This window comes from Primulina tabacum, chromosome 14, assembly GCF_025594145.1.
Source record: "Primulina tabacum isolate GXHZ01 chromosome 14, ASM2559414v2, whole genome shotgun sequence".
Taxonomy (NCBI): Eukaryota; Viridiplantae; Streptophyta; class Magnoliopsida; order Lamiales; family Gesneriaceae; genus Primulina; species Primulina tabacum.
The window spans coordinates 35,086,976-35,113,521 of record NC_134563.1 but is presented as its reverse complement, the minus strand read 5'-3'; the positions used below and the strand labels follow the sequence as shown (position 1 = coordinate 35,113,521).

At 34.3% G+C, this 26,546-nt stretch overlaps 2 protein-coding genes and 3 long non-coding RNA genes across 5 annotated transcripts; 4 read left to right on the top strand and 1 right to left on the bottom strand.

Moving 5' to 3' along the window:
* The first annotated feature begins 1,180 nt into the window (after positions 1 to 1,180).
* LOC142525542 (uncharacterized) lies at positions 1,181 to 2,165 on the top strand. Its single transcript, XR_012815089.1, has 2 exons — positions 1,181 to 1,507; positions 1,975 to 2,165. It is a non-coding gene; the product is annotated as an uncharacterized LOC142525542 (long non-coding RNA).
* Positions 2,166 to 2,619: 454 nt separating this feature from the next.
* LOC142525541 (uncharacterized) lies at positions 2,620 to 4,520 on the top strand. Its single transcript, XR_012815088.1, has 2 exons — positions 2,620 to 3,802; positions 4,125 to 4,520. It is a non-coding gene; the product is annotated as an uncharacterized LOC142525541 (long non-coding RNA).
* Positions 4,521 to 7,309: 2,789 nt separating this feature from the next.
* LOC142524656 (uncharacterized) lies at positions 7,310 to 8,233 on the bottom strand. Its single transcript, XM_075628704.1, has 4 exons — positions 7,963 to 8,233; positions 7,735 to 7,794; positions 7,605 to 7,651; positions 7,310 to 7,502 (listed from the first exon to the last, which is right to left on the bottom strand). The coding sequence occupies exons 1-4, from the start codon at positions 8,134 to 8,136 to the stop codon at positions 7,415 to 7,417; spliced, it is 369 nt and encodes a 122-aa protein (XP_075484819.1). The 5' UTR covers positions 8,137 to 8,233; the 3' UTR covers positions 7,310 to 7,414.
* Positions 8,234 to 9,472: 1,239 nt separating this feature from the next.
* Positions 9,473 to 24,946, top strand: LOC142524438 (phosphatidylinositol-3-phosphatase SAC1-like). Its single transcript, XM_075628444.1, is given in 17 exon segments — positions 9,473 to 9,774; positions 10,593 to 10,797; positions 10,924 to 11,089; positions 11,739 to 11,961; positions 12,697 to 12,773; positions 13,315 to 13,381; positions 13,383 to 13,503; positions 13,621 to 13,718; positions 14,303 to 14,436; positions 14,516 to 14,650; positions 21,552 to 21,936; positions 22,047 to 22,168; positions 22,378 to 22,485; positions 23,171 to 23,368; positions 23,750 to 23,938; positions 24,035 to 24,146; positions 24,361 to 24,946. Coding segments are annotated over 17 exon segments (2,745 nt in total). The 5' UTR covers positions 9,473 to 9,618; the 3' UTR covers positions 24,610 to 24,946.
* Positions 9,781 to 10,093, top strand: LOC142524439 (uncharacterized). The gene is made up of 2 exons (XR_012814891.1): positions 9,781 to 9,913; positions 9,969 to 10,093. It is a non-coding gene; the product is annotated as an uncharacterized LOC142524439 (long non-coding RNA).
* Positions 24,947 to 26,546: the final 1,600 nt, after the last annotated feature.

Sequence of the window (26,546 nt, the reverse complement as noted above, 5' to 3'; positions counted from 1 at the left end):
CAGCTGATCAGGTTATATATATATATATATATATTATCTTTTTGTTCCAGTGAAGCTCGGGTAGAACTTTGCCCCCTGGCCCGTAAATGAGAAGAAAATGGCATCATTTTGAAGGAAATTATTTGGTTGATTAATTCTACTTTGAAATAAGTGTATATATACGTGGTTATATTAGTTCTAAATTCGAAATATGTGATCTGCAGCAATTCTGGTAATGGGATGCAACACGGTGAAGCGTGCAGAAGCAAAAATCTGCCCATTTTACTGCCTCGGTATCAGAGGACTTATATGACTTGCCCCTCCTCGGGTTCCAAGAAACTCAAGTCCCCCTGCAACTGCTGCTTTGCTCCACAAAGCTGTAAAATTTATGCAACTCGTGGAAAATTGATTTGTACTGCAACCTATACATCGTCGACATGCCGATAGCCAAGATTCAGTGTGTGTCTTCAAAATATTTATTATGTCGTTTCGGCTGCTCATAAAATATAAGGCATAGTTTGGGTACACAAAATAAGATAAACATGTGATATATAATTTAATGATAATTAAGACGTAAGATATTATATTTAATGTTTGGTATGATTTTAATAACAGTGATTAAATTTATATATATATTAGATTGTAATGACAAAATTAACCTTATCATAATAAATTTTATAATTTCAAATTTGTTGCTTGAGTTCATATTTCTTATCTGTTCATGCGCCGACAGTGCTTGCATGATTTATTTTTTTTACCTAATTTTATATATTATATAATATGATAATTGAGCCCTTAATTTTGTGAGTCAAGTCAAATATAAATTTTTAAAGTTAATCGAGTGATACTAATAATTTTATTGAGATTTATAAAAATCATTAATTTATATAATTATCTCGAGTTCATTTATATAATTACCATATTATATAATATATAAAAAAATAAAAATATTTATTTGATTTTAATTTCTACCTACAAGTAAAATGAGAGAACAATATGGTTTAGGATTTTTATATATTGGGTAATTAAGTCATTTGTGGTATTTTTATCATTAGATTAAAAGTATCACATCTCATAAAAGATATATTTTATCCCTTTATAAAATTATTTATCACGGGATCATGTGATTTTTAAAAAGTTACCAAACGTGTCGTGTAATGTACATTGAATAACATTGTTTCTAATATGTACATTTTTGAATAACATTGTTTCTAATAAGGTTGACTTGATTGGTCAAGATTCATTGGATCAACTCGTCAGTTAACGTGGTTTGACAATTGGGTATGCAGAATAATAACCATCTGCCTAGAATTCAACTATTGCTGCTTGAGGCCATCGATTTTCAACTATCTTGACTGCACGTCATCCTATAGAGATAGCTGATTAATTACTTGCCATGTGAACAAAATGTGTAAAATATTTCATTTTTTAGTTCTGGTTGTCTACTCAGAAACAAAGAAACCAATTAAGGGAACAATTATGGCTGCAGATGCTAACAAAGTTCAAGTTCCGGTGTTTTTGTTGTATGGTAAGTGCAGCTATCCCATATATGATCATCGAATTTATCTCAGCAGCACTACTGATGTTTGTTCGGAGAAGAACGACGTTTAGCTTCGACTATATATCATCTTTCCTGCTTCAAGAACAAGGGTCGTGGCTTAATAATAATCCAAATATTCTTTTATTTAAGTGTTGTTGGATTAATCTCTTGGGAATTCAAACTTTTAACACTAGTATTTTATACCATAGTAAGGTCATACAAATGTACATATGCCCATCTCAGATGTTTTATTACACGCTTACGTTCCCCCCTCTCTATGATATGTGTTCAAGATATATGAAGCTATTATTTGGTCATCTACCAATAGTTTGTGATTTATTTTCTCCGAGTTACAGCTACCAGTTTCGCTGAATATGTTTTGTTTGTGATGTTCATTATTTGCATGTTGCAGCTGCTAAAATTATATTGTTATGGTTTTTTTATTGTGGTGGTAGCAAGCATTTTTCTGTTGGGAATGAATGAAGCAGTCATTCGAGTGAATGCGTGCCCTCTGTACTGCTTAGATGTAGAATACATGACTTGCAATGGGACAACAGTGAATCAGCCTGGTTGCACTAACTGCTGCCTGGCGCCTAAAGGCTGTACACTTCACTTTTCAGATGGGAACTCGGAGTATTGTGGATAAGAAATGCAAGCTTGTGCATGAAGATGTACCCTGTACTTTTATCAATGTAATAACAAGAACACATGAATAAATGTCAGGACTTTGGCCTTGTGGCACTACGATTTTGATAATAAACTCATTATTTAATTTATGTAAAACATAAAATAATATATTTTGTAGTTCTCTATCATCACTATTAATTTTAATTAATACCACCTTTTGGCAGATATTAATAATACATATGATGGAAAAAAATCAAAATAAGGACAAATAATTAAAACCAAGACTAACTTGATCCACGCCTATTAAAGATAGTGCTTGGCTGTAGTTCTCTTTATAAGATATTTTTATTGTTTTTTTAACATTAATTAAAAATATATACTTATTTATACTATATCTACTAATAAAAATAACTTTTAATATTTATATATTTTTTTAATAAAACGTTGCGAGTGAGTGGAAATGCGATTTACATTCACTGTTCTTCTTGCTGACTATTTAGTTGACAGCTTGGAAGGAGCAGCAAAAATGGCGGGAAGAAGAAAATTTGTTAAGGCATAAGGTTCTGCCTAAACGAAACTGTTGCCTAAATTCTTGGAATCATATTATCTGATATATATACTGGTGCCAAAGCCTCGGAAGATTGGAAGTATATCTGTGGCCACGCTATATATAGTACAGATAGATGAGAGCCAAATAATTACCAGTGCCACACGCTTGCAGTTCAAAATGATGTTGCTCGTTCGAAAACTGAGTTGCGGTGACTTTTCTATTTACTTCCGTTACACACTGATGCATTACATACGATTTTTTGGCGCAGTAGAGTTGCCCAATGATTTTATATACCAGCCTCCCGTAAATTGGACCCATGATTCCTTTTACTGTTGCTATCATCACATGAACATCTATCATTAACTTTCTTCTTTATCATAGTTGTAAAAGGCGCGCGCCGCCTAAGGGGTGTGTCCTGGGCGTACCCCTTAAGAAGAAAGGCGAGCTGAAGCGCGTGCCTTTCATGGAGCGCAAGCTGCCCCCGAAGGCAGTAAGGTGCGCTTCAGGCATATCTAGCTTCTTCTTATGCCAAGCAGGGTCCTTCTAAAATCGAGATTTGGATTTTATTTATTCATATGATATGGGGAGAAAATAGATTAATTTTTTCCGTCCAAAATATCCATTTGTGCATATTGTTTGGTTCAATTTTGGACATGAGTGACCTGTTTAGTATCAATTGTCTTCAAATATATATGGAGCAGAACACATGTGTGTATACTAAAATTAATATTGATTATGTCGTTTCGGCTGATTATAAAATTTAAGATTGTGTAATGTATGTTGGACAACATTCTCTCATAAGGTTAACGTGATTGGTCAAGATTCATTGGATCAACTCGTCAATTGATGTGGTTGTTTGACGATTGGGTATGCAGAATAAATAACCATCTGCCTAGAATTCAACTATTGCTGCATGAGGCCATCGATTTTCAATTATTTTGACTGCACGCCATCCCATACAGATAGCTGATTAATTGCCATTTGAAAAATGTGTTTAAAATATTTCAATTTTTAGCTCTGGTTGTCTACTCAGAAACAAGAAACCAAGGGAACTATTATGGCTGCAGATGCTAACAAGGTTCAAGTTGTGATCTTTTTGTTGTATGGTAAGTGCATCAATCCCACATCTAATTGTCGAATTTATGTATCCACTCGACATACTGATGTCTGTCTGGAGATGAACAAAGTTTAGCTTCGAATATATTTCCTTTTTCCAGCTTCAAGAACAAGGGTTGTGGCTTAATATATAATAATCCAAATATTCTTATATATGTCAGTGTTGTTGGATTAACCTCTTAGGAATTCGAACTTTTAACACATACATTTTATTTCATGGTAAGGTCATACATACATAGAGAGATGTTCATTCTTTGCATGTTGCAGCTGCTAAATTATGCATTTTTGTTGTGTTTTTTGATTTTGTGATAGCAAGCATTTTTCTGTTGGGAATGAATGGAGCAGCCATTCTAGTGAAGGCGTGCCCTCTGTACTGCTTAGATGTGGAATACATGACTTGCAATGGGACAACAGTGGATCCGCCAAGATGCAACTGCTGCCTGGCGCCTAAGGGCTGTATACTTCACCTCTCAGATGGGAACTCGGTGCATTGTGGGTGAGAAATGCAAGCTTCTGCTGTGAATCAAGATTTACCCTGTACTTTTATCAATGTAATAACAACACATGAATAAATGCCACGGACTTTGGCCTAGTGGCACTAGCATCTCAATAAGGGAACGAGATCTTGAGTTCGAGATCCAAGCTGTAATCCATTCACCAAAACATAAAAGAAAAAAACATGAACATGTTATTAAATAATATTATATATACTCGGAATGCATAATTTATTGGCTGATTCCCCATAGTTCAGCTGCAAAGAGACACTTTCCTTACACGGAAACGGGGATCGATTCAAGAAAGCTGCCATATTAAATTAAACACATCATATAAACAGTTTTTCCTTAGGATAGAGAACTCCCCATATAGCTAACCGAATGTTTCAATTGAGAAAGAATCTAAAATGCCCGAAGCGTCAAGACTACTTAGTCGAAATATAAGTGTAAATGAATATATTTAATTTTTAATCTGTTTTTTTTTTTGTCTAAAAAAAAGTAAATTATAAATATAATTTATTTATTACTAAATTTATAAATTTTAAATTTTTTTAATTCGAATATTATAATGACTGTCATTATCTGAAATAATTAACTTTTCACATTGTTATCGAATTTATTTACAACTCTCGATATACCAATTGTTGCAGATTCGATCGGGGATATATGAATTGAAAGGACCGTATGTAAGCTAACTATAACTTAAGGTTCTTGCGCCTGATTAGTGATACCTAGGGATCATGAGGCGATGCTATTAGACGCTCTTACCATGATCCAATGGGTATGATCCGACTTGAATTCTGACATTCTTGATCAAGAAGTTGATGAAAAGAATAAGTCTAATTATGGCATAAGCCCGGATAAAAATTAATGTTATTATGAATCATAATGTAGTTGTGAACACATGGCTAGTTGTATCCATGAATCATTTAGGATCGCACAAGTATTGTATTCTGTGTTTCCGTCGAGATAGTCAAATTCAAGAAATTAGATTTGATAACTGTAGTTTGATGGAGATCAAATAGATTGATTATAAAAGAATTTACAAGTTGATTACATGTAATGTAAGTTGCAGAAGATAGCTTAACAATTTAAGTGAGGAGATTGAAACTATCTATTTTAGTGAAAAATTCACAAAACTGACAACTACAAATTTAAAATTGGATCAATGGAAATTTTGTCTTTCGAAAATTTTCATTATATGAAAAAGATTTGTACCCTCGATACATCGACTCAGTCTGATCGTCGATCGAGGTTCTAATAAGTTCACAATTATTTATTCAGTAAATTTAGAATCTACTAGTTGTGGATACTATATGTACATGATTCACATATAATATTCTAGAAGGGTCTAAAATTAATTAATTAATAATTAATTAAAAAATTAAATAATTGTTATTTAATTTTACATATATAAATATATATCATGTATTATCAATAATTGACTTTGAGCATGATATATATTAAATGAGAATTTTAATTAATGATAATAAAAGAAACCTAATGGTACTAGGATTATGAATCCTAATAACATTCGGTAAATGTATTTTTATTAATATGTTATCAAGGTCGGTAACATGCAACATAACTGCATACAAGAAAAATACACAAAATCCTCTCTTAATACACAAGCAAATTATCGGCCAACTTGAATTTTTGAAGGAAAATTTTAATTAATGATAATAAATGAATACTAATGGGATTAAGATTACGAATCCTAATAGCATTGGGTAAACGTATTTTTATTAATATGCTATTAAAGGTTGATAACGTGCAACATAATCATACCAAAAAATACACAAAATCCTCTTCTCTAACAGCTTGTTAGGAGATGTGCTAAAATTATGAAGCTACATTATTCCGTTTATCTACCAATTTAGTGACATGAAATATTGCTTATTATTTCACTGTGTGTGTTTTGTTTGTGATGGTCTCTGCAATTCTACTTTCTTTTTTTTGGGTGACAGCAAGCATTTTTTTGTTGGGAATGAGTGACATAGCCATGGGAGTGGTTTGCCCTCTGTACTGCTTTGATGTGGAATACGTGATCTGCAATGGGATAAGAGTGCTGAATGCTAGTTGCGCGAACTGCTGCCAGTTGCCTAAGGGATGTGTAATTCACCTTTCAAATGGGAACTTGGAGTATTGTGGGTGATAAACTGCAAGGTTCTGTCGTGAATTAAGGTTTATAATAACCTTAGTACTTTTATCCAATAAGAACACATGAATAAATTTGTGGAAACTTGTGACATAATAAAATTATATAATACTCTCATGAATCGATGCATGTGTACTCTCGAAGTATTATTTATCGGCTGATTGCCCATGTTAATGTAAAGCTGATTTAGATATGCTTGTACGCAAACCCGAGCCAAATAATGGTTCGCACTAAAAAAAAAAAAGACATACGACAACGGTGTCTGAAAAACCATTGTTAAAGCCCTTGTAGTTAAAGGGTTCGCTTAAAGACAATGATTTTTCACCGTTGTTGTAGCTACAATTTACAACGGTTTTCAAATAAAATTAGCGACGGATTTATGCAAAACCGTCTAGCGACGGTTTAATAAACCTTTTTAGCGACGGTTAGCCTTAAAGTTAGCGACGATTTTTTCATGATTTCCGTCGTTAATATTTTCAGTAAAATAAAAAAATTTACTTTTAATAATTTAATAAATATAAAAAAACTTACAATCTTACTATCCTAACAATAATCCTAATCTTAATTTACACTTAAAATTTACCAAAAATTAAAGCGAAAAAATTTACCCTAAATCGAAACTAAAATCGTGTAAGAGATAAAAATGTTAAGTGTTGTTAACATTTTAAGTGTAGTGAAGTGGGGTGGAGGAAAATGGATAGAAAATGCGGGTATTTATAGTCAATTTGCGAGGGTTTTTGCTTAAATGACGGTATTCTCAATCGCTTGTGGATTCCTGGTTTTCTGCAGGGTGAAACGGCTCTTTTATTTACTCCTTCAAGCTATTCAATAACAAGAAAGTAAAGTTTCCAGGAAGGCGCATGTAAAATTGCATAAAAATAGGCTGCATGATTTTGTCTCATATATATGTAATGTAAAGTACATAATTACTTCGAATTATATTATATTAATCATCTTTCTCCCCGTTGTTCAGGCGTCAATCCTCCTTTGCCGCAAACAGGACAACTCTTGAGCCCAAATCCTTGACAGTCGAAGCACCTTCACAATTTAATTGAACTCGAAATATAATTACATTATCAAGATCACGAACAATTAATCAGATTAAATATCATGATATATATATATATAGAGCTAACTTACTTCCATCTCTCAAATATATTGCCATTCTTTTTGTTCTTTCCTGTTCCCTGCATATGAATTTGAAAAAATATAATGAACAAACTATTCAGTCCAAGAATCATAGTATCAAAACATATGGCTAAACATCAACCTTGCATCCCGGACATTCAATCGCACCTTGCCCTTTACATTTTTGGCACTTTGTGCCTGTCTGAAACACCATAGAGAAATATACTTACACTTATCTCTCCCTGAACCACTTATATATGATACTAATTACCAACAAAGCTCGGTTTCTAATTCCAAATTAAGAAGGATAATTTCCAGAAAAAAACTGAGAAAAAGGGGGTGTATATATATGAAGCGTAAGTGTACATACAGAAATCTTTGAGAAGCCAGCAGATTTTGCTGCATGTAGTGTGAAAATATTTCTTTCTCGACTTTGTTGCTTTCCTACTTTCTCCGAGGCACTACTGATAGTACTGTGGGGCTGGCGAAACATCGATGTTTGAGGGATGAGGGCAGTGCTACTGATCGACCACAAATTCTTCATCGTTTTTCTGGGTTAATGTTCTTTTTTTGGTTTTAGAGATTTTTGAGGTTTGAATGGATAATGAAACTATGTCATCCATATCTTTACTACGGAAATATACATACATACATACATATATATAAACAAATAATATATAATATAATATATATAATTTCATTGTTTAGCGGTGTTTAATGTTATATGAACTTTGTAATAATTATATTTAAAAAAAATTGTTAATGCTGAAAATATGTGGTCTTAATCATTATTTTCTTAAATTTTAAGTTGATATATCACCTTCAAAATTCATTGTTATTTCTTGATTCCGTTTCCTATTTTGACAGCAAATTTCTATTGATATAGATTTCAAAATTCTTTATAATAAATTAATAATTGAAGCTAATTAGTACTTGTTTAATTTGTAAATTGTAATAAGAAGTTTTCAAAATTATTAATTAATATGTCTTGTGATTAATAAACTCATTATTTGATTTATGTGAAATATAAAATAATATATTTATAGTTCTCTCTCAATAATATATTTTTTTAAATTTATACCACCTTTTCCAGATCTTAATAATACACTATGATGAACAAAAATAAAAATATGGATAAAATACTATATCAATAAAGGCAAAAATTTGCGTGAGACAGTCTCACGTGTCGTATTTGTGAGACGAAATATCTTATTTTGATCATTTATGAAAAATTATTATTTTTTAGGCTAAGAGTATTACTTTTTATTGTGAATATCGGTAGGATTGACACGTCTCACATATAAAGATCCGTGAGACCGTCTCACAAGAATCTACTCATCAATAAATTTTATTTGAATGGTCTTTAATATTACATTTAGACAAAAACTTGTGTGAGACGGTCTCACAGGTCGTATTTTGTGAGATAGATCTCTTAATTGAGTCATCCATGAAAAAGTATTACTTTTTATACTCTAAGTATTACTTTTTATTATAAATATCGGTAGGGTTGACCCGTCTCACAGATAAAGATTGACGAAACCGTCTCACAAGAGACCTACTCTTACATTTAAATATATATTGTAAAATTGAGTATCCAAATTAAATATGGTACTAGCTTGGTTGTGGTTGTCCCTTTAGAAAATATTTTTATTAATTTTTAACATTAAAAATATATACTTATTTATACTATATTTACTAATAAAAAATAAGTTAGACTGAATGTTAATTAAAATCTCATGAAAATAGCAATTAATATTAGTATTTGGATTAAAACAAATAACTTTGATATATCGATGAATTTTTTTCTATGTACGGAATTATTTTATAAAACGTGTCAAAAGAAATGCGAGTTATAGACACTTTTCTAGTTGCACGCGATTTAGTTGACGGCTTGGAGGAAGGGGCACAAATGGCGGAAAGAAGGAAAGCTGTGAAGGTACAAGGTTTTGACTGAAGGAAACCTTCAAATTGATTTTAATTAATTCATTTATCAGTTAATAGATCCTTTCTCTTGGATAGTTTCCAAATGGCTAGACCCGAGACTATGAAATCAAATTCCGTGAATCTTCCGCCACAATCCGGGCCTAATTCTATGAAAATTCGTCAGCGCGATGATCCGGAAGCCACACCCGATCCGAACTCGTATTCTCTGGAGAAATTCCGCCTGTACGAAACTCGCGCGGTAATGTAGTAATTAATCGATGGATTCGTGTTGAGGTCTTCATTTTTTATTCGTTCCAATTAGTTTCTCCATGGTTTAAGTTGAAGCTAGCGCATTTGGCTGTTAGGGTATCTTTTTGGTTGTGAAAGTGATGGCCGAGGTTCAGCGAATTTGGCTGTTAGGGTATCTTTTTGGTTGTGAAAGTGATGACCGAGGTTCTGTGGGAAGTTTTCTTTTTGTTTTCCGCTGTTGTTCGTTTATTTCTCTTAAGAAAATGGAAAGTGTACTGGACTTGTTCTACTTGACAGTGCATAATTTTGTCATTAATTTTTTTGGTATATATCAGGTGTGTATAGTTTATTGGTTTTAATTTCCTCTATTTTTCATTCGAATATTTAATAAGATTGATCTGATTGAAATTTGCTTTATCGAGAAATTTACTTTTCTGTTTTGTTGCATCCACTTGCTGATTGTATTGGCAGGAACACTTACTCTCCAGCATAAAAAAGATACTGTGTGTACCATTTGAATTGCTAACAAAGTGCTCTATACGATCTCCGAGGTGAACTCACATAGTACTTAGATACAAAGAGTTGAAGCCTTGGAATTGAAAATAATAAAAGAATTTGTGTGAGCATAAGTTGAATTTTAGAGCTCCATTTTGTTTTATGATTTTATTAAACTGCCATTGACAAAGTTTTATGTCACAGTGGGTAAGGCTTCTTTTACGATCTGAGGGATTGGGATGTATGAACATAGTCAACAATTTCTACAGCTAATGGTAGCTTTTTAAATGCATTTTTTTTATGCGTTCTGACATTTCCTTCAATTATTTTCAGAGGTTTTATTTGATTGGAAGTAGTAGAAACAAGAGATTTTTTAGGGTGTTAAAGATTGATAGAATGGAACCCTCGGATTTGAATATTAGTGAAGACCCTGTGGTTTACCCTCCTCAAGAAGTCAAGAGCTTGCTTCAAAGGATTGCTGAGGGAAATCGTGCCACTGGAGGGTTAAATTTTGTTGCCAAGGTATATGGCATTGTTGGTAAGTCTAGATAATGAATCACTTATTGAAGTTCAATTTTATTAAATGCATTTCTGATGTTAGAATGGTTTCTTTGTGCCCTTGCATAATCTCACATAGTGGTTTCTTCCTTTTTGTTGGTTTAAGGCTGCATTAATTTCTTGGAATCATATTACCTGATACTTGTGACAAAGCGTCGGCAGATTGGAAGTATCTGCGGCCATGCTATATATAGTATAGATGAGAGCCAAATAATTACCATTCCTCACGTTTCAGTTCAAACTGATGTTGCTCATTCGAAAATTGAGTTGCGGTAACTTCTCTATCTACTTCCGTTATAGACTATTTTGGCGCAGTAGTATTGGGCAGAGTTGCCTTATGATTTTATTTTCCAGTCTCCCGTCATCAGACCCGCTATCCCTTTTAGTGTTGCTATCATCACATGAACATTTGTGATTAACTTTATTCTTCATCACAATTATAAAAGGCGCGCGACTGGCTTGCCTGAGGGGCGCTCCCCTTGAGAAAGGCGAGCTGAAGGGCGCGCCTTTCATGGAGCTTAAGTTGTGCCTGAAGGCTGTAAGGCGCGCTTCAGGCATCTCTAGCTCCTTCTTATGCCAAGCAGGGCTTTTTTAGATCGAGATTTGGATTTTATTTATTCGTATGATCTGGGGAGAAAATCGATTAATCTTTTCAGTCCAAAGTTTTCATTTTGTGCGTTGTTTGGTTCAATTTTGGACATGACTGATCTGGTAGTATCAATTGTCTTCAATATATATCGGAGCAGAACACCCATTTCAGCTCTCGTCCCTTTTCCTGTGGTTTATTGGGGAAAATATACGAAGGATTACATTACTTATGGATGAAAAAATTATCTGTAGATGCATATGTCTATTATCGATTGATTTAAAGGCCATATTCACGCGTTTCTTCATTAGTAAAATTTGTTTCATTTTCTGCAGGTACAAGAAGCTTTTATCCAGTGTTGATTTGACAAAAGATTTTTTCTATAGCTATACATATCCTATAATGAAAAGTTTACAGAAAAATGTGTCATCAACAGGAGAAGAAGGGATGCCGTATGAAAACATGTTTGTTTGGAATGCTTTTCTAACGCAAGCAATTCGATTAAGATGCAAGAATACCATCTGGACTATAGCTCTGGTTCATGGACATTTCAAACAGGTGGCATATTTAGTTTTTTTGATTTAATATTTTCATCCTTTCCTGCTTGTTCACCAACAACTTACTTGCATTCAATTTGTAGTTATTAAATATAATCACATCTATGTTTCTCCGCTATGTTGATGTCATTACTGCCATAAACTTTCACTTTAGGCTCCTAGCATTTTTTTTCTTTTTTGTCAACTTAGAAAAAATTACTCCTGTCAACTTACAAAAAATTAATTTTTTTCATTTCATAAAAAATATCATTAAAACCATTAGTAATTTTATAACTTGCTCATAATTATCACATCTCATCCACTTTCTAAAATTCATACATTATTTATAGAAATTATAAAAATGTACGATATAGTTGTATCATTAATTTTCTTAAAAAAATCTCACATCATAATTTCAGAATATAACAAATAATAACAAATATTTTCAATATATTGTTTGTAATTTTACATAAAAATTAACTAAAATCCGAAAATAATGTACAAGTAAACTGGTGTTCATAAAGTGTGGATTAATGTTTCCATAGCAAAGAACAAGGAGCGTGAACTAAGGAGTCTATCCTATTATCCTAATTTATTTCATGACTTAATTCACTTATTCTTGGATTTCATTTTTGGATGGACCCTGTCCTATACTGGAGGAAAATTGGACAAACCTTTTTTTTAGCATGGCAGAATAAGTAATCATTTTTTATATACAATCTTCTTGATTGTTTTTTCTAAATCACATGGAATGTAGGTTAGACTGTCAATTTTTGGACGAGATATTTGTGTTTCTCTGGTTTCGAGACGTTCACGCCATTTTGCAGGGACACGGTAAGCTTTTTCAAGCAGTCAAGGTTTATACAATGTCTCATCTAAGAAGTTAATGTAAAACTTCTTTTTAGTGGTTGATACTTGCATTCTTTTTAGTTGGTGACCGGAATAATTTTTCTAACTGTATCACTGAAAGGCTGGTTTGTATACATTTTTCTTTCCATCTTAATTTTCCATAACATGTTTGGCTTAAGTACCATATTTCTTCCTTACAGAAGTTTTTTCTTTGCTCATCTAATGTTCTCTTTGTAGTTATTTTTCTTGGCGAATAATGTCGGATCCAACAGCATAACTGAAACTTGTGTTGCAGACTCATAAACTTCGAAATGTAGTGTTGTAATGGTTGCAAATAAATTTCTTCTTATAAGATCTGATTATTTATTAAATGAAATGTTTCTATAATAATTGTTTTATCCACATATGAGAGATTTAAAAATGTACAGGTAGAAACTGTTGGAAAATCAAACCACTTCCCTTTTTTCAGTCAATTAAATATCTGATTTTTAGGGATTAAAATCCTCTTATTTTGTACTGGTCGCAGTTATTTAAAGCGTGGGGTTAATGATCATGGGCGTGTAGCAAATGATGTTGAAACGGAGCAAATTGTGCCTTGATGAAGATGCTGGGCCATGCAAAGGAAAAATGAGTTCTGTTGTACAGATGAGGGGTTCCATTCCTCTTTTCTGGTCTCAAGAAGCTTCAAGGTTGAGTCCAAAGCCTGATATTATATGTGAGTGAGATTGAATGAGATGTTTTTCTGTTTTGTGTATGGACATTTTAGGCATAGACTCCTCGTCTGTTTGTTCGTATCTAGAATTCTAGATAATTTTTGGTTTTTAACATGAAGTACAACGATATGATCCTACATATGAGGCTACCAAAGAGCATTTTGAAGACCTCGCTGAGAGATATGACAATCCAATCATAGTTCTTAATCTCATAAAGGTTTGTACCAGGTTCCCTTTTTCGGCTTTCAGAAACTATATATCCTGGCCTCTAACATTGCCACCACCCTATGAGTTTTTCTTTTAGTGCTATGGATTTGCATGATGTTTATTATCTTATCCTTTTCCTTAGTTATTTGATGATACAATTTTATATTAGCACCCTGATATTTGAAGCTCATCCAATAAATTGTCTGGCTGAACTCATCATCCAGACAGTTCAAGACTAAGGCACAGGGTCTTATTTTCTGTTGGTGTGATATGCAATCTGATTTTATATTGCACGATATATTTCTAAACTACGTAAACTTGGCTGGTGCTTCATGATTCTTGCCCCTATTCCGCCTCTGCTAGTGAATTGATGGGCTTCTTGATGTTGATTTTGATGCCCAATTTCTCTTGTACCTGTGGTTTCTTAAAAACAGCTTCATTAATTGCTGTGGCATCATTTACTCACTCAGCATAAGAATCTCCTGGCTAAGAGTTGCATCATTTACTACAATAGCTGGAAGCTGAAATCAAATGTTTTTCATGCGATGTTCCTTGACAACTTGCTCTTCCTCATATGGACGAATTCAATTTCAGAAAGTTGAGAAAAGACCACGAGAAATGATGCTAAGGCGTGAGTTTGCTAATGCTGTGGGGTATCTTAACCAGATTCTTACAGAAGAAAATCATCTCAAATTTATCCACTGGGACTTTCACAAGTTCGCAAAGAGGTATATGGGTATTTCTATTGTATGTACCACATGGCATTTCTCTTCTCTGCCGATTACGCAGTGTTTTTTATTTTTCCAGCAAGTCTGCCAATGTGTTGGCTGTTTTGGGTGGTGTTGCAAGTGAAGCACTCGATTTAACGGGATTTTATTACAGTGGAAAGCCTTTGGTTACAAACAGAAAGGCTGTTCAACTTTCTAGAACTAGCACCGGCAGGTATTATTTCACAATTTTTAATTATTATATGGGTGGTTTTCAAATTGTAAGGCCTTTTGAACCCAGTATCCTGTTTTTTCTATGTGGATAATCTGAGTGATGTTCTTGCTTTGGTTTTATTGATCTCCTACTTTTTGATTTTTAAATAAATTGAATTATGGTTTAGCGTTCTATTCAGGAAACTACAGCAGCTGAATAATTGTCTTTCACGTTTTATCGACGACAAATTTTGTTTGTGTGTGATGCATTAGACACCTGAAACAAGACTTGAAAGAAATTTCCTGCTTAATTATTCATCGACCTTCGTACAAGATATATACACATTCTGCCCTATAAAAGAGTAACTAAATTAAGGAAAAACTCTAATTAAGAAATCCCTAATTGATATGCACAAATCCTGCTAATATTCTTTCCTATACCGACTAAGTCAATTAAGGAATAATACAATCAAATATAATCACAGTATATTTAATAATCTCCAACATTACTCCTCAAGCTTTGGAATAAATATTTTTCATCCAAGTTTGCTAAGTAAACCTTTATGACTTGGTTTAGCGAGACCTTTTGGGAGGATGTCTGCTTCCTTTTCAAGAGTAGGGATGTAGCATTAATTGATACCTCCCTCCTCAATTTCATTCTTGGTAAAACTTCAATCAATCCTCACATATTTCATTATGTCATGCTGAACTGGATTCTTCACAATGTTGGTGGCAGATTTGCTGTCACTATGCGAATTGGTGGGTTTGTGAACAGGAATTTGCAAGTCCAGCATGAGTCCATGTAACCTCACACTCCTTGAGCAGTAGCACAGAACTCCACTTCAGCACAACTCCTTGCCACAACTGATTGTTTCTTACTCCTCCGTGTAGTGTTCTAAATGGCAGCTGAGACGACCACCAAGGCGGTAGGTGGCCCTCGACCATCCCGCCTTTGCATCAGGCGGCCTCTTTAGGCGACCCTAAGCTATCCGGCGGGGGAGGCGGCTGGATAGATGGCCGAGGCAGGTGAGCAGGTGGCCGAGGCATGTAAAGTGAAGACGAGAAGAAGCCATTTGAGCTAGTGTTTCGAGTTTGAAAGAAAAACAAGATACGATATCAACTTTAAAAGAAGACAAGAAGAAGCGACCTAGGCATATAAAGAGAAGACGAGAAGAAGTCATTTGTGCAAGGGTTGGAAGTTTTTTTTAAAAAGCGAGATACTATATCAACTTTAAAGAGAAGACGAGAAGAAGCGGCCGATGAATGTAAAGAGAAGACAAGAAGAAGCCATTCGATTATAGGGTTTTGTATTTTTGGCCAATCGGGCTTTAGCCCATCAAGAAACGGACAATGAGTCTTCTATAATGAATTGTTGGGTTTCAAACCCAATAAGCTTGAAATGAAAATGTTATTGCTTAAAAAAATTCCTGGCGGTCACTGACCGTCCCGCCACTGCCTCCCGTCATTTATAACAATGCCTCCACGTGACCAAGTTTCCCCACAGCTTGGCGCAACCTCTTGCCCAATCGACATCAACATATCTTCAACACTTAATTCGTTCTTTTGGAACATCAGTCATCTTCCAGAAGTTCTTTTTAAGTATCTCAAAATGTAGATGCCTCTGAGTAGGTGCATGTATGTATTGACTCACCACACAACATACACAATGTCTGGTCGTGTAAGAGATAAATAAGTTCCTACTGGTTTGCAGCCCAACTTCCCGGTTTCTAGTAGCTCGAGGATGTATTACCTTTGAGAAATTAAAATGTGTCTTCTTTACTTCTAGCAACTTCCATGCCGAGGAAATATTTCAGGGATCCTAAATCTTCAACGTGAAATTCTTCTTTCAACTTCCCTTAAGCTTCTGACTTGATGAAGATAGTGTGATCAGTCTTTGCTTGAATATACCCTAGTCGAGTGAGAGCTGAACTGAATGAACCATGCACGTGGAGATTGTTTCGGACCGTACTAAAATTTCTTTAGTCTTTACCCCATTCTTGCTCTAACTCAATCCCTGGTGGAATCTTCATATACACTTCCTCGCCAAAATTTTTCTTTCAAAAAACATTCTTCACTGTGTAGCTCCCAATCTAAATTAGCTGCTAGAGATAAAAAGACTCTAATAAAGTTGAGTTTTGCCACCGGAGCAGATGTTTCTTCATAATATATCCCACATGTCTATGTGAAGCCTTGAGCCACTAAACGATCCTTATACCTTTCTACTTCTCCATCTGCCTTGTACTTCGTTTTGAACATCCATTTGGTTCTTTCCACTTTTATATCATTTGGTATGTCAACCACGTCCCATGTTTCAGTATCAAGCAGTGCCTTCTTATTGCATGGCGTCCTGCTTTGGATCCTCAAGAGCCTCATCGATATCCTTGGAATTTTAATGCCATCAATCTTTGTTGTACAAGGTTTAAAAGTAGAGGACAACATTTTGCATGTTAGAAATTTGATATATGATGTTTAATGTATGCTCTTACCCCTTTCCGTATTGCAATTGGTAGCTCAGAGTCATTGTTCAGAGTAGGATCCAATCCTTGGTTCAATGATTGATCTTGCTGAGAAGCTTGTGGTCTTCGACGATAGGTGTGAAAGAGGTTCCATAAGTCTTAGTTCCCCCGTCTCGATCGTGATGTGGACTTTGATGACTTAAAACAAGAATATGAATAAGAACTAGACTTGGATCCGAGTGGGTGGGTGATGTAAAGACACGGTCATTTTTTGTTTCGAGAAAGGCAGAATTCCCGGGTAGAAGGAAGACATCTGAAATATCATGTGGCTTTGGAAAAGATAGACCATGTGATATAGAAAGTGACACGGTGAGATCCCCAATGTCTGTTTTCATCAATATTCTCTCCTGGAGACGGGTGTGGGAATAGAAAATCATTTTTCGAAAAAGGTCACGTCGCACGAGACAGAGTATTTTTTGAGAAGGGGAGAATAACATTTGTATCTCCTTTTGGGTTCGAGAGTATCCAACAAATACACATTTAAATGCTCTAGGGTCGAGTTTTGCTTCGATGTGATTGTTTATTATTGACATACACTGTGCAACCAAACACCTTTGGGGACAATGGATTAAATTGGTTGACATTTGGGAAGCAATCGACAGGAACATTCAAAGGAATTCTGAATTGAAGTGTCTTTGAATGTAGACGATAAATCAAATAGGTTTATGTAAGAATAGCTTTCCCCAGTACAAATTAGGAACAGAGCTCGTGAACATTATTGATCGAGCTAGTTACAACAAATAACGATTTTTTCTCAGCAGTCCCATTTTTCTTAGGTGTGAATACAAGAACTTTGATAATGTATCTCATAATCCCCTAGATATTGACATAATTCATTCGAAAATTATTCCGGACCATTATTCGTTCTAAGAATCTGGATTGTGGACTGAAAAACATCGAGGAAAATTGTGGAAATGTTTAAACCAATAAAATGCCTCAGATTTCTTTCATCTAATACACCCAACAAACCCTTACCCAGGGTACACTGGTATGGTTATTAATAAAAGTGAAAAACCACTGATTTTTATCCAAATTGATTGTTCGAGACGGACCCCAAATATCACTGTGAACTAATTGGAAATGTCTAGATGGTTTGTATATGTGAGGTGGGTAAATTACTTTAGATTTTTTTGCTAGGACACAATGCTCGCACTGAAATGTAAGTTTTTCTTCATTGATAAAAAGATTTGGATACAAAATATTTATATAAGAAAAACTTGGATGTCCTAGACGTTGATGCCATGACAAAATTTCAGAATTTGACACAACTGACATAGACCTTTTATTTTGTGACTTAACGCTATTGGGACCCTCGACTCTCGAAAGGTAAGACAAACCATCTTTCTTCTCAGCAATGTCAATCATCTTCCCCAAAGAACGGTCCTAAAATTCACAATGAGAGGAGAAATAAATCACAGCATAGTTCATATCTTTTGTTATCCTACTAACTAACAACAAATTATATGTCAATTTAGGCACAAAGAGGACAGATTTCAGTATCATACTTGGTAGGCAAACCGTGCCCTGTCCCACGACAGGTGATGTTTTTCCATCTGCGACCCACTTGTGGATCTTGGTGTTGCATTCAATGTAATTTTCTAATACCTCCAGGTCCGATGCCCCTGCATCGACAATCTAACAATAAGGTTGCTGTGATGTTGACAGAAAAGTGTGACTTATTGTGCCTGTTTGTGCCATGACTGCTGTGTGATTCTTAGAGCTTTGACTATCAGCTTCTGCAGAAATCTTACTTTGGCTGAGAAATTGTCATAGCATTTCTTCAAGACTAGCAGTAGTGCTTGAATTTGATTCAGCCACATGGACCGATCACAATTGCCATTTGCCAGTGCTGTTTCCGAGGTTTCCAATCAGGGGGTTTGCCTTGTAAGTCCCAACAGGTTTCCCGAGTGTGATTTGGTTTGTTACAATAATCTCACAGAATTTTGTCAGGTTGCTGAAATCCTCATCCTTTGTCTAGTTTATTTGTCACCAGAGCAGAGCCTTGTGTTTCCAAATGATGTGGATCTTGACTTGAAGGATTAATCATCACTCGTTTCCTGCTTTCTTCCCGTTTTACTTCAACAAAGGAGAGTACGGAAAGGCTTCACACCGAGCAGCCTCCACGCTCTTCATCCAACTCCGGATTGAGCTCATACAAAAAATCAAATGCTTGCTTTCTTTCAAGCATCTTTTTGTATTTTTTCCATAAGTAGGGCATGCCTATCCAATCTCGTATAGGAGATCTATTTCCTGCCACAGTTCCATTAAAGAATTGTAATATTCAGTAATTGTAACTCTTCCCTGTTTGGTGTTGCGAATTTTTGACCGAATCTCGAAGCGTTGAGATGAGTTTTCAAGATCGGAATAAATTTCTTGGACTGCAGCCCAAACCTCCGTAGCTGTCATGTAGAATAAATATGTCCGTCCAATACTTGGCTCCATAGAATTTATGAGCCCTGCCTCCCAAGAGCTATAATCGTCCGCTGTTGTCGTGGGGGCTGTTATTGCTCCTATCAAGTACCCAGTTATTCCTCTCCCTTTGATGACAAGAATATGGACTGAAATCATTCTCGAAAATTCAGCCATTTAATTTGTGCTGTGTGATTTGCAGAGAGTGGCTGTCAAATAAAAATGTTGGAATGGATTTTGACTTGGGTGTTTGAGGGACTTGGCTTACAACAGTAGAAGATTCCTCGGAGGCAATTTTTATTGGCTGTTTTACAAGAAAAAGAAAGAAGAACGAGGCACCAGTATCGGTGACTTTGATACCATGTTAAGATTAGGAACTTGGGCCCAACTCCACTCCAAAAGCATTCTAGGGAGAGTATTGTCTATTTCCATACAAACAACTCCCAAGAATCCAATCCAAACGATGTTGGAGATCTAGCACACACCGCATTCACACCTAAGAATGAACAACTGGAGCGTGGAGTTTACGAGACATTAGCGGGTAGCCTAAGAGCAATCCGACACATAATAGTAACTTGGACCTTGATACCATGAAACAAGAGTCGAAAGAAATTTTCTTGTTTAATTATTCATCAACCTTCGTAAAAGATATATACACACTCTGCCATATACAAGCGTAACCAATTAAAGAAAAACTCTAACTAAGAAATCTCTGCGCTTGGATTGATGAATTTCAAATATAATTTTGTTCTTTAGATATGTAAGACCATAAACTTCAAATCCACCTCTTGCATGTTTATATAATATTTCATGCTAATATGGATGGATTTCAAGTTAATCCAATAATGATGTCTTTTGAAATTCATTCTAATTTGTATTATTAATATGTAAATAAAATGTGAATTTAAGATTTGATATATTGTTCATTAAAACAATAAAACTAATCGAGATCCATTGATATCAAATTCATACACCCTAATTGATATGCACAAATCCTACTAATATTCTTTCATATACTGACTTGGCCAATTAAGAATTAATACAATCAAACATGATCACAATATATTTTGTATATCTTTAATAATCTCCTACAACACCAAATATGAAAGAGCAAAAACCAACTGCAAACTTATGAGCCATCGGCTAAGTGGCTTGGAACTGTATGCATAACAAAATTATCCAATGACAAGAAGGGAATGTCCACCACTAAGCTCATATTTCTTTGAACAGTAATTAAGAGGTAACAAAACGCATTAACTATTTCAATGGGTTGAATGATAGAAATAATGAGGAAAATTAGTAGCAGATGAAAAAGGCTGGGCTCAAGTGCAAGGATAACTGGGATGTCTGAAGCATGCATTCGACGCCAAAAAATATGAGAATTGGGCTTCAGAACTTAAGTAGCCTTTTATGATGTGCACTATTTGGTATTGACATCCCTCTCCTTTGACATCTCATTGGTGGGTCTTTTAATTCTCAAGGCACAAAATCTTATGACTTAATTGTTGGGCCTATGTAGTGAAGTTGATAGATATTAAATGGAATGAGTCAAATGTAATATCATTAAATTCTTGGGTTTCTACAGTTTTTGCTTTTTGTCTCCTAAGTGTATGCATGTATGATGTCTACCCGCCTTCTCTGTATTTTTTCTTTTGTTGCGGACAATAGAACATGTCTTTTATGCAATAACAAATTATTCTTCCATATTTTTTATTCTTTTATGATGCATTTTATGGATTGCCCACTGTCCAGATTGTAGCACTCCCCGCATTTGTAATAATAGTTGACTTTCATCTAGACATGAGTGTTAAATTTAAACATTATCTTTTGTTGTGAAGATTAGAAAAGTGATACTTCTTCTGTATTTATAGTTGTTTACTTTCATTGTTTCAACCAACCTTCATGCATTTTGCTTCAGTTTCTTAATGTGACCTGGAGGGGAGGGACGGTGCCTCCCTTTATATTGTCTCATCCTTTGTGCATCACAAGTATTTGCAGGGATTCTTCTCTTAGAGATTTAAGAGCCACCTCTGGAGATCTTTCAAGGATTAATAACAGCACCGATTCTTTGACGTCCTTGATCAAACAAGACAGGGAGTCTGAAAGTAGTCAACAGAGTAGGAAAGAGACTAATGGCTATGTAGGATCACGATATCAGAGTGGAGTTCTTCGGACGAACTGCATCGACTGCTTGGATCGTACAAATGTTGCCCAATATGCTTATGGCTTAGCGGCTTTAGGTCGCCAACTTCATGCATTGGGCATGACGGACAATGAAAAAGTTGACCCTGATAGTAGCATTGCTGCTGCTCTCATGGATATGTACCAGAGCATGGGTGATGCCTTGGCGCAGCAATATGGTGGCTCGGCAGCTCACAACACTGTATGGCTTCCTGTTGAATGCCAAACTATGTGTGAACATTTCAATTGCCATTTCTTCTCCTTGTGGTTGTAAAATTTTTGATTAAATGGTGCTTTTCTTACAAAATATAGGTGTTCCCAGAGAGGCAGGGGAAGTGGAAAGCTACAACTCAGTCTAGGGAATTTCTGAAGTCTATAAAACGATATTACAGCAATGCTTACACAGATGGTGAAAAGCAGGATGCAATAAATTTGTAAGTCAAGCCCCTTCTACATCTACGAGCTGTCTTTATTGTCTTGTCTTAGTTTTGGAGGAACTTTCAATTGTAGAACTCTTGTGAGGTCTCTTGTGGAGCCTTGGTGTTTCTACTTTTTTAGATCTTATCTAAGTTGTGAAATCCCTGTGTCTGAATCGAGTTCTCTGATTTGTCTGGTTTCTAAGCCTGTTTAATGACGTGTGCAGATTTTTGGGTTATTTTCAACCGCAAGAAGGAAAACCTGCCCTTTGGGATTTGGATTCAGATTATTATCTTCATGTTTCTGGAATTTTAGATGATCTCATGCCTGAAAGGTATAGTCTAAGTAGTCACAGATGCAAAATGGCTATTATTCGTGCTAAACTAGGAGGCCAAGACATAAATTTAATTTATAATGTCAAATTATCTTTTTCTTCTTATATTCTTCTGAATCTTGTTTTAATGCATTAGAGCTGAACTTTAAATTTTCATTTTAACCTTGCTGCGGATTAATCATTCGCGCGAAGGGTGTAACGTTCAATTATTATAATAAAATTAGTTTACTATCAAAAAAAAAAATCATATGTTGGAAACCAAGTTGTGGTTATTGCCACTTATAGGAAAAAGTAAGAGAAGGGATGATGAAAGTTGTGCTTTGATGATTACTGTTTCATATGCAGAAAGTTTAATTTAAAATTTTAACTTCTCCATGACTTTCTCAGTTTCCATTAATATTTTTTGTTCAACACAAGTGATTGTCAGATTTTTTTTGCAACAGGCGAAGTGATTCAGAAATTGTTGGCCGCTGAAACATTTATTCTTTAGCTAAGATGTCATTAACTAGCTTTATTCAAGTGATTCATTCCCACAAAAGGCATTAGGAAAAATTAGTGAGCAACGCGGTTGTTATGAAAGCTAAAACCATTTTAATCAGTAGCAGGCCAATTACAATACCTTCACATTTTCCTTTTCCCAAGCGATCTGTGCTTTGATATATATTCTGTTGATGCTAAGTTACAGTCCTTTGGAAGATGCCAAACCTTTGAGAGCCAGAATTCCTCTGACCCCAATTCCAGCTTGCCGTGAAGATTTCTCACGTTTGAAGTTAACGTCATTTGATAAATTGATAGAGAGAACATGCAGTTCAATCAAGAATGTACGACTCTGTAGCGAGCTAGATCAAAAATCAGGGAGCTTTGGTGTGGCACCTGATGCTGCGTAAGTATCTTCTTGAACTAACAACCTCTAATTTTTGGATCATTTTATCATGGACATCCACCTGCATGCAAACTATGAGCTGATCTGTCATTTGAATTTTGGAGGAAATTAACTAACTGGAACTTCGATACTTTTGAAGTACATTATTTCATTTAGCTACTATCATATAAGTTTACATTTCCAAGCTCTGTACTCCAGTGATTCTCGTTAAAGAATTATTTCTACCGTATATTATTCTCTGTTTCGGCTTTAGACTATGGAAGAATAATTGGAATCGTGTCTAGTTTGGTAATTGTGCATCTGCCTTTTGTGGAAGGTACATTTCACTCTTGATCATATTTACTATTGAACTCACAAAAGACCAAAATGTGTCTGTTGCAGTGAAATACAGCTCAAAAGTCCAAATTGGCTTTTTGGCCAGAGAAAATACGATGATAGTACCTCTGCACCAAAGATGGCATCACATCAATTTGTAAACGGGGGAGCTCATGATGATAAAAAAGATAGATTATGTGAACTTAATCTATTTTCTCCTGTTGTTGAGAGTGACGAAGAAGATGTTTTCCAACGGTAATATACCTTGTTTTCTTTCATTCTTTCTCGTTCCATTTTTATTTTTTTTGTGTGCTGTCTACTCGGTTTAGAAACTCCATCGTATATTTATAGATATTTAGCAATGACTACGGTAGATGAGACCAGTGGTTGGTGCGGTGGTACGTTGTTAGGTGATCAAGATGAAAACAGTGAGATTTTTCGGCACTATGCTGAACTTATTCAGGTATGAACATTGCATCCTTCATCTATTAATCCGTAGTGTGCATGGACAGAGAGTTTGGACAATTATGGATGCTGTTCTCCAGTAGAACCATGTCATTATATGAGCATGATCAAGGTCGGGGAGAATCGTCATTTTTTTACGGTGTGCTATGTTGTATGCATTCATTTTCGTACATCTTTGATCTGTATCATCTTAAGTTCATTGGACTTTTCAGGTACCTTCAGTAGAAGCCTTTCAGAACGATGTTGAAAAAGAAAAATATTACACCAATCTTCTTAGAGTGAACATGGTCGACTGCGTAGAAGATTTTGCTGTTGAAACAGAAATGGAAACCGCTGCCAAGGAATATGACCAAGCTGGTGCTGATCTCGGGATTTTCCCCAAATCATATAATGCTCTAGCTGTCGATCCAAGCCAGCTAACCAGATGGATTATCGGTGAAGAACGGTTGCTCAAGCTTTAAAAGTCGAGGCGGCGTCGCTAACATTTAAAAAATCAGTCATCATTGGCACACAAGCCCCAGAAGAACAGCAATATTATTGCAGTTTCTGGCCAGCTGGCTGCAGTTTTGAAGGCCTTTTGATGGACGAATCATATCATTTACCTTGTAAGTTCCTGAGTGAAGAAAGGTGACGATCTATTGGAATTACACAATTTACATTTTCGTTTGTAAATGAAAAAATGTTAATTCTATCTATTGGATCAAGTGAAGGTGATTCCATCTGACTGTGTAACGTGAAAATACCTCAAGGGTTAACATATGTCCCAAGTTAAGGGGAGATATGCAAAAGTTTCTATAATTCTTAACCTATCACATCCTATGTTTTCACGATTGTTATGCTGATATAATTTTTGTGACGGTTTTTTTTTTAATGAAACTAGTATTTCACCCGTGCGATGCACGGGATAATATTATTAAAAATTAGTGAAAATGAATAAATATTTAAATTGAAAAAATAATATAATTATAAAAAATAAAAATAAAAACTATTTTTCGGTAATTTTAAAAAATTTTATTAAATACTACGTATGTCGATTAATTTTTTTGGCTAATAGTCACTATCATATCTCAAAATTTTAGATTGTGTTAGTCTAAGGCAATGACAAGATGCTTAACGTGTTTATTATATTGATGTCGACCACCAACCTTAATACATATTTAATTCTTTAATTTTTGAGAAATTATATATTATTATTTTTTAACGTGTGATAAAAAAATATTTTAAAATCATATTCAATAAAATTAATGAGAAATACTTTTTAAAAAATTCAGTAATTTCGTCTAAATCTACATTTACAAAGAATTTTGTGACATGACACGTGTTTGACACATTTGAATGATAACAATAATTGTTTCATCAATATATTTATCTAAATGGGTTGTGATTTTATTTACAAAATCTCTTCATAATATACACAACAGTCTATTATTTCGAAAGAAAAATGAAACACATGATCATAAGTAAATTATGTATAAATCAGAAAAGTTATTTAATTAACATTTATTATGTTTATTCTAAAACAATGTCAATAAATTTTATAAGGTGTCTTCTAATAAGATGGTTACTTTCTTTAGAATTGGTTTAATCATTTCCATTACGGGAAATTTTATACTATCATGTATCCGTGAACTTTGTAATATAGAAGAAAATTATCACATTAGTAATACGTAATAATTAAAATTTTGTACAAATAGATGAATAATATTTTTTACTTCTCGATTATGAAAGACATATTTTAAAGTGTCTTGTTGTTCTTGTTGTTTCCATATGTAGGTAGTTCATAACAACGAACAAATCTAAATTTAAACGAACATTACATCTTGAAATGATTCAACTCATATATGGTGCTGAAAAGATGAGTCATTTCAAAATTCTATTTTGGAATAGATAAATTTAGTAAGATAAATAGAATGAAATTGGTTTCTAATATAATATGCAATATTGCATTATTTATAATTTTAAATTCAAATAAGACATTCCAAGGGACGATAATTATATATTTGATGCTTTTGACAGAATTATATCATACATTAACTATTTCAAATTATGGAGATCTCGAATTGCATGCATTGAGTGTCAAAATTTTCTGATTATTGAGGGTAATAAACATGTTTATTGGGAGTAATTTAATGTCCATTTGAAACTCTTTTGAATCTATCTTTTTAATTTTTTTATGCTCTCTTATTTGAATTTTTAAGAAGACAATTCAAGATATACAATATACATATGGTTTTGGAAGAAAATTACAACGCATTAATTCTTTCAAATTAAAGTAATTTTGAAATAATATGTATTCGAGATAAAAAAATTTATGATCATTAAATGGTAAATTAATGTTCATTGGAAAACCTTGTTGTAATGATAACTTCTAACACTCAACCAATTTTATGTTTAGAAA

What these genes read in the sequence shown, in the direction of transcription:
- LOC142524656 (XM_075628704.1), bottom strand. Translation starts at nt 8,136, where the DNA reads ATGAAGAATTTGTGGTCGATCAGTAGCACTGCCCTCATCCCTCAAACA. An exon ending in CTGGCTTCTCAAAGATTTCT is followed by an intron (nt 7,795 to 7,962) that starts GTATGTACACTT and finishes ATGGTGTTTCAG; the next exon opens with ACAGGCACAAAGTGCCAAAA. An exon ending in TTGAATGTCCGGGATGCAAG is followed by an intron (nt 7,652 to 7,734) that starts GTTGATGTTTAG and finishes ATTCATATGCAG; the next exon opens with GGAACAGGAAAGAACAAAAA.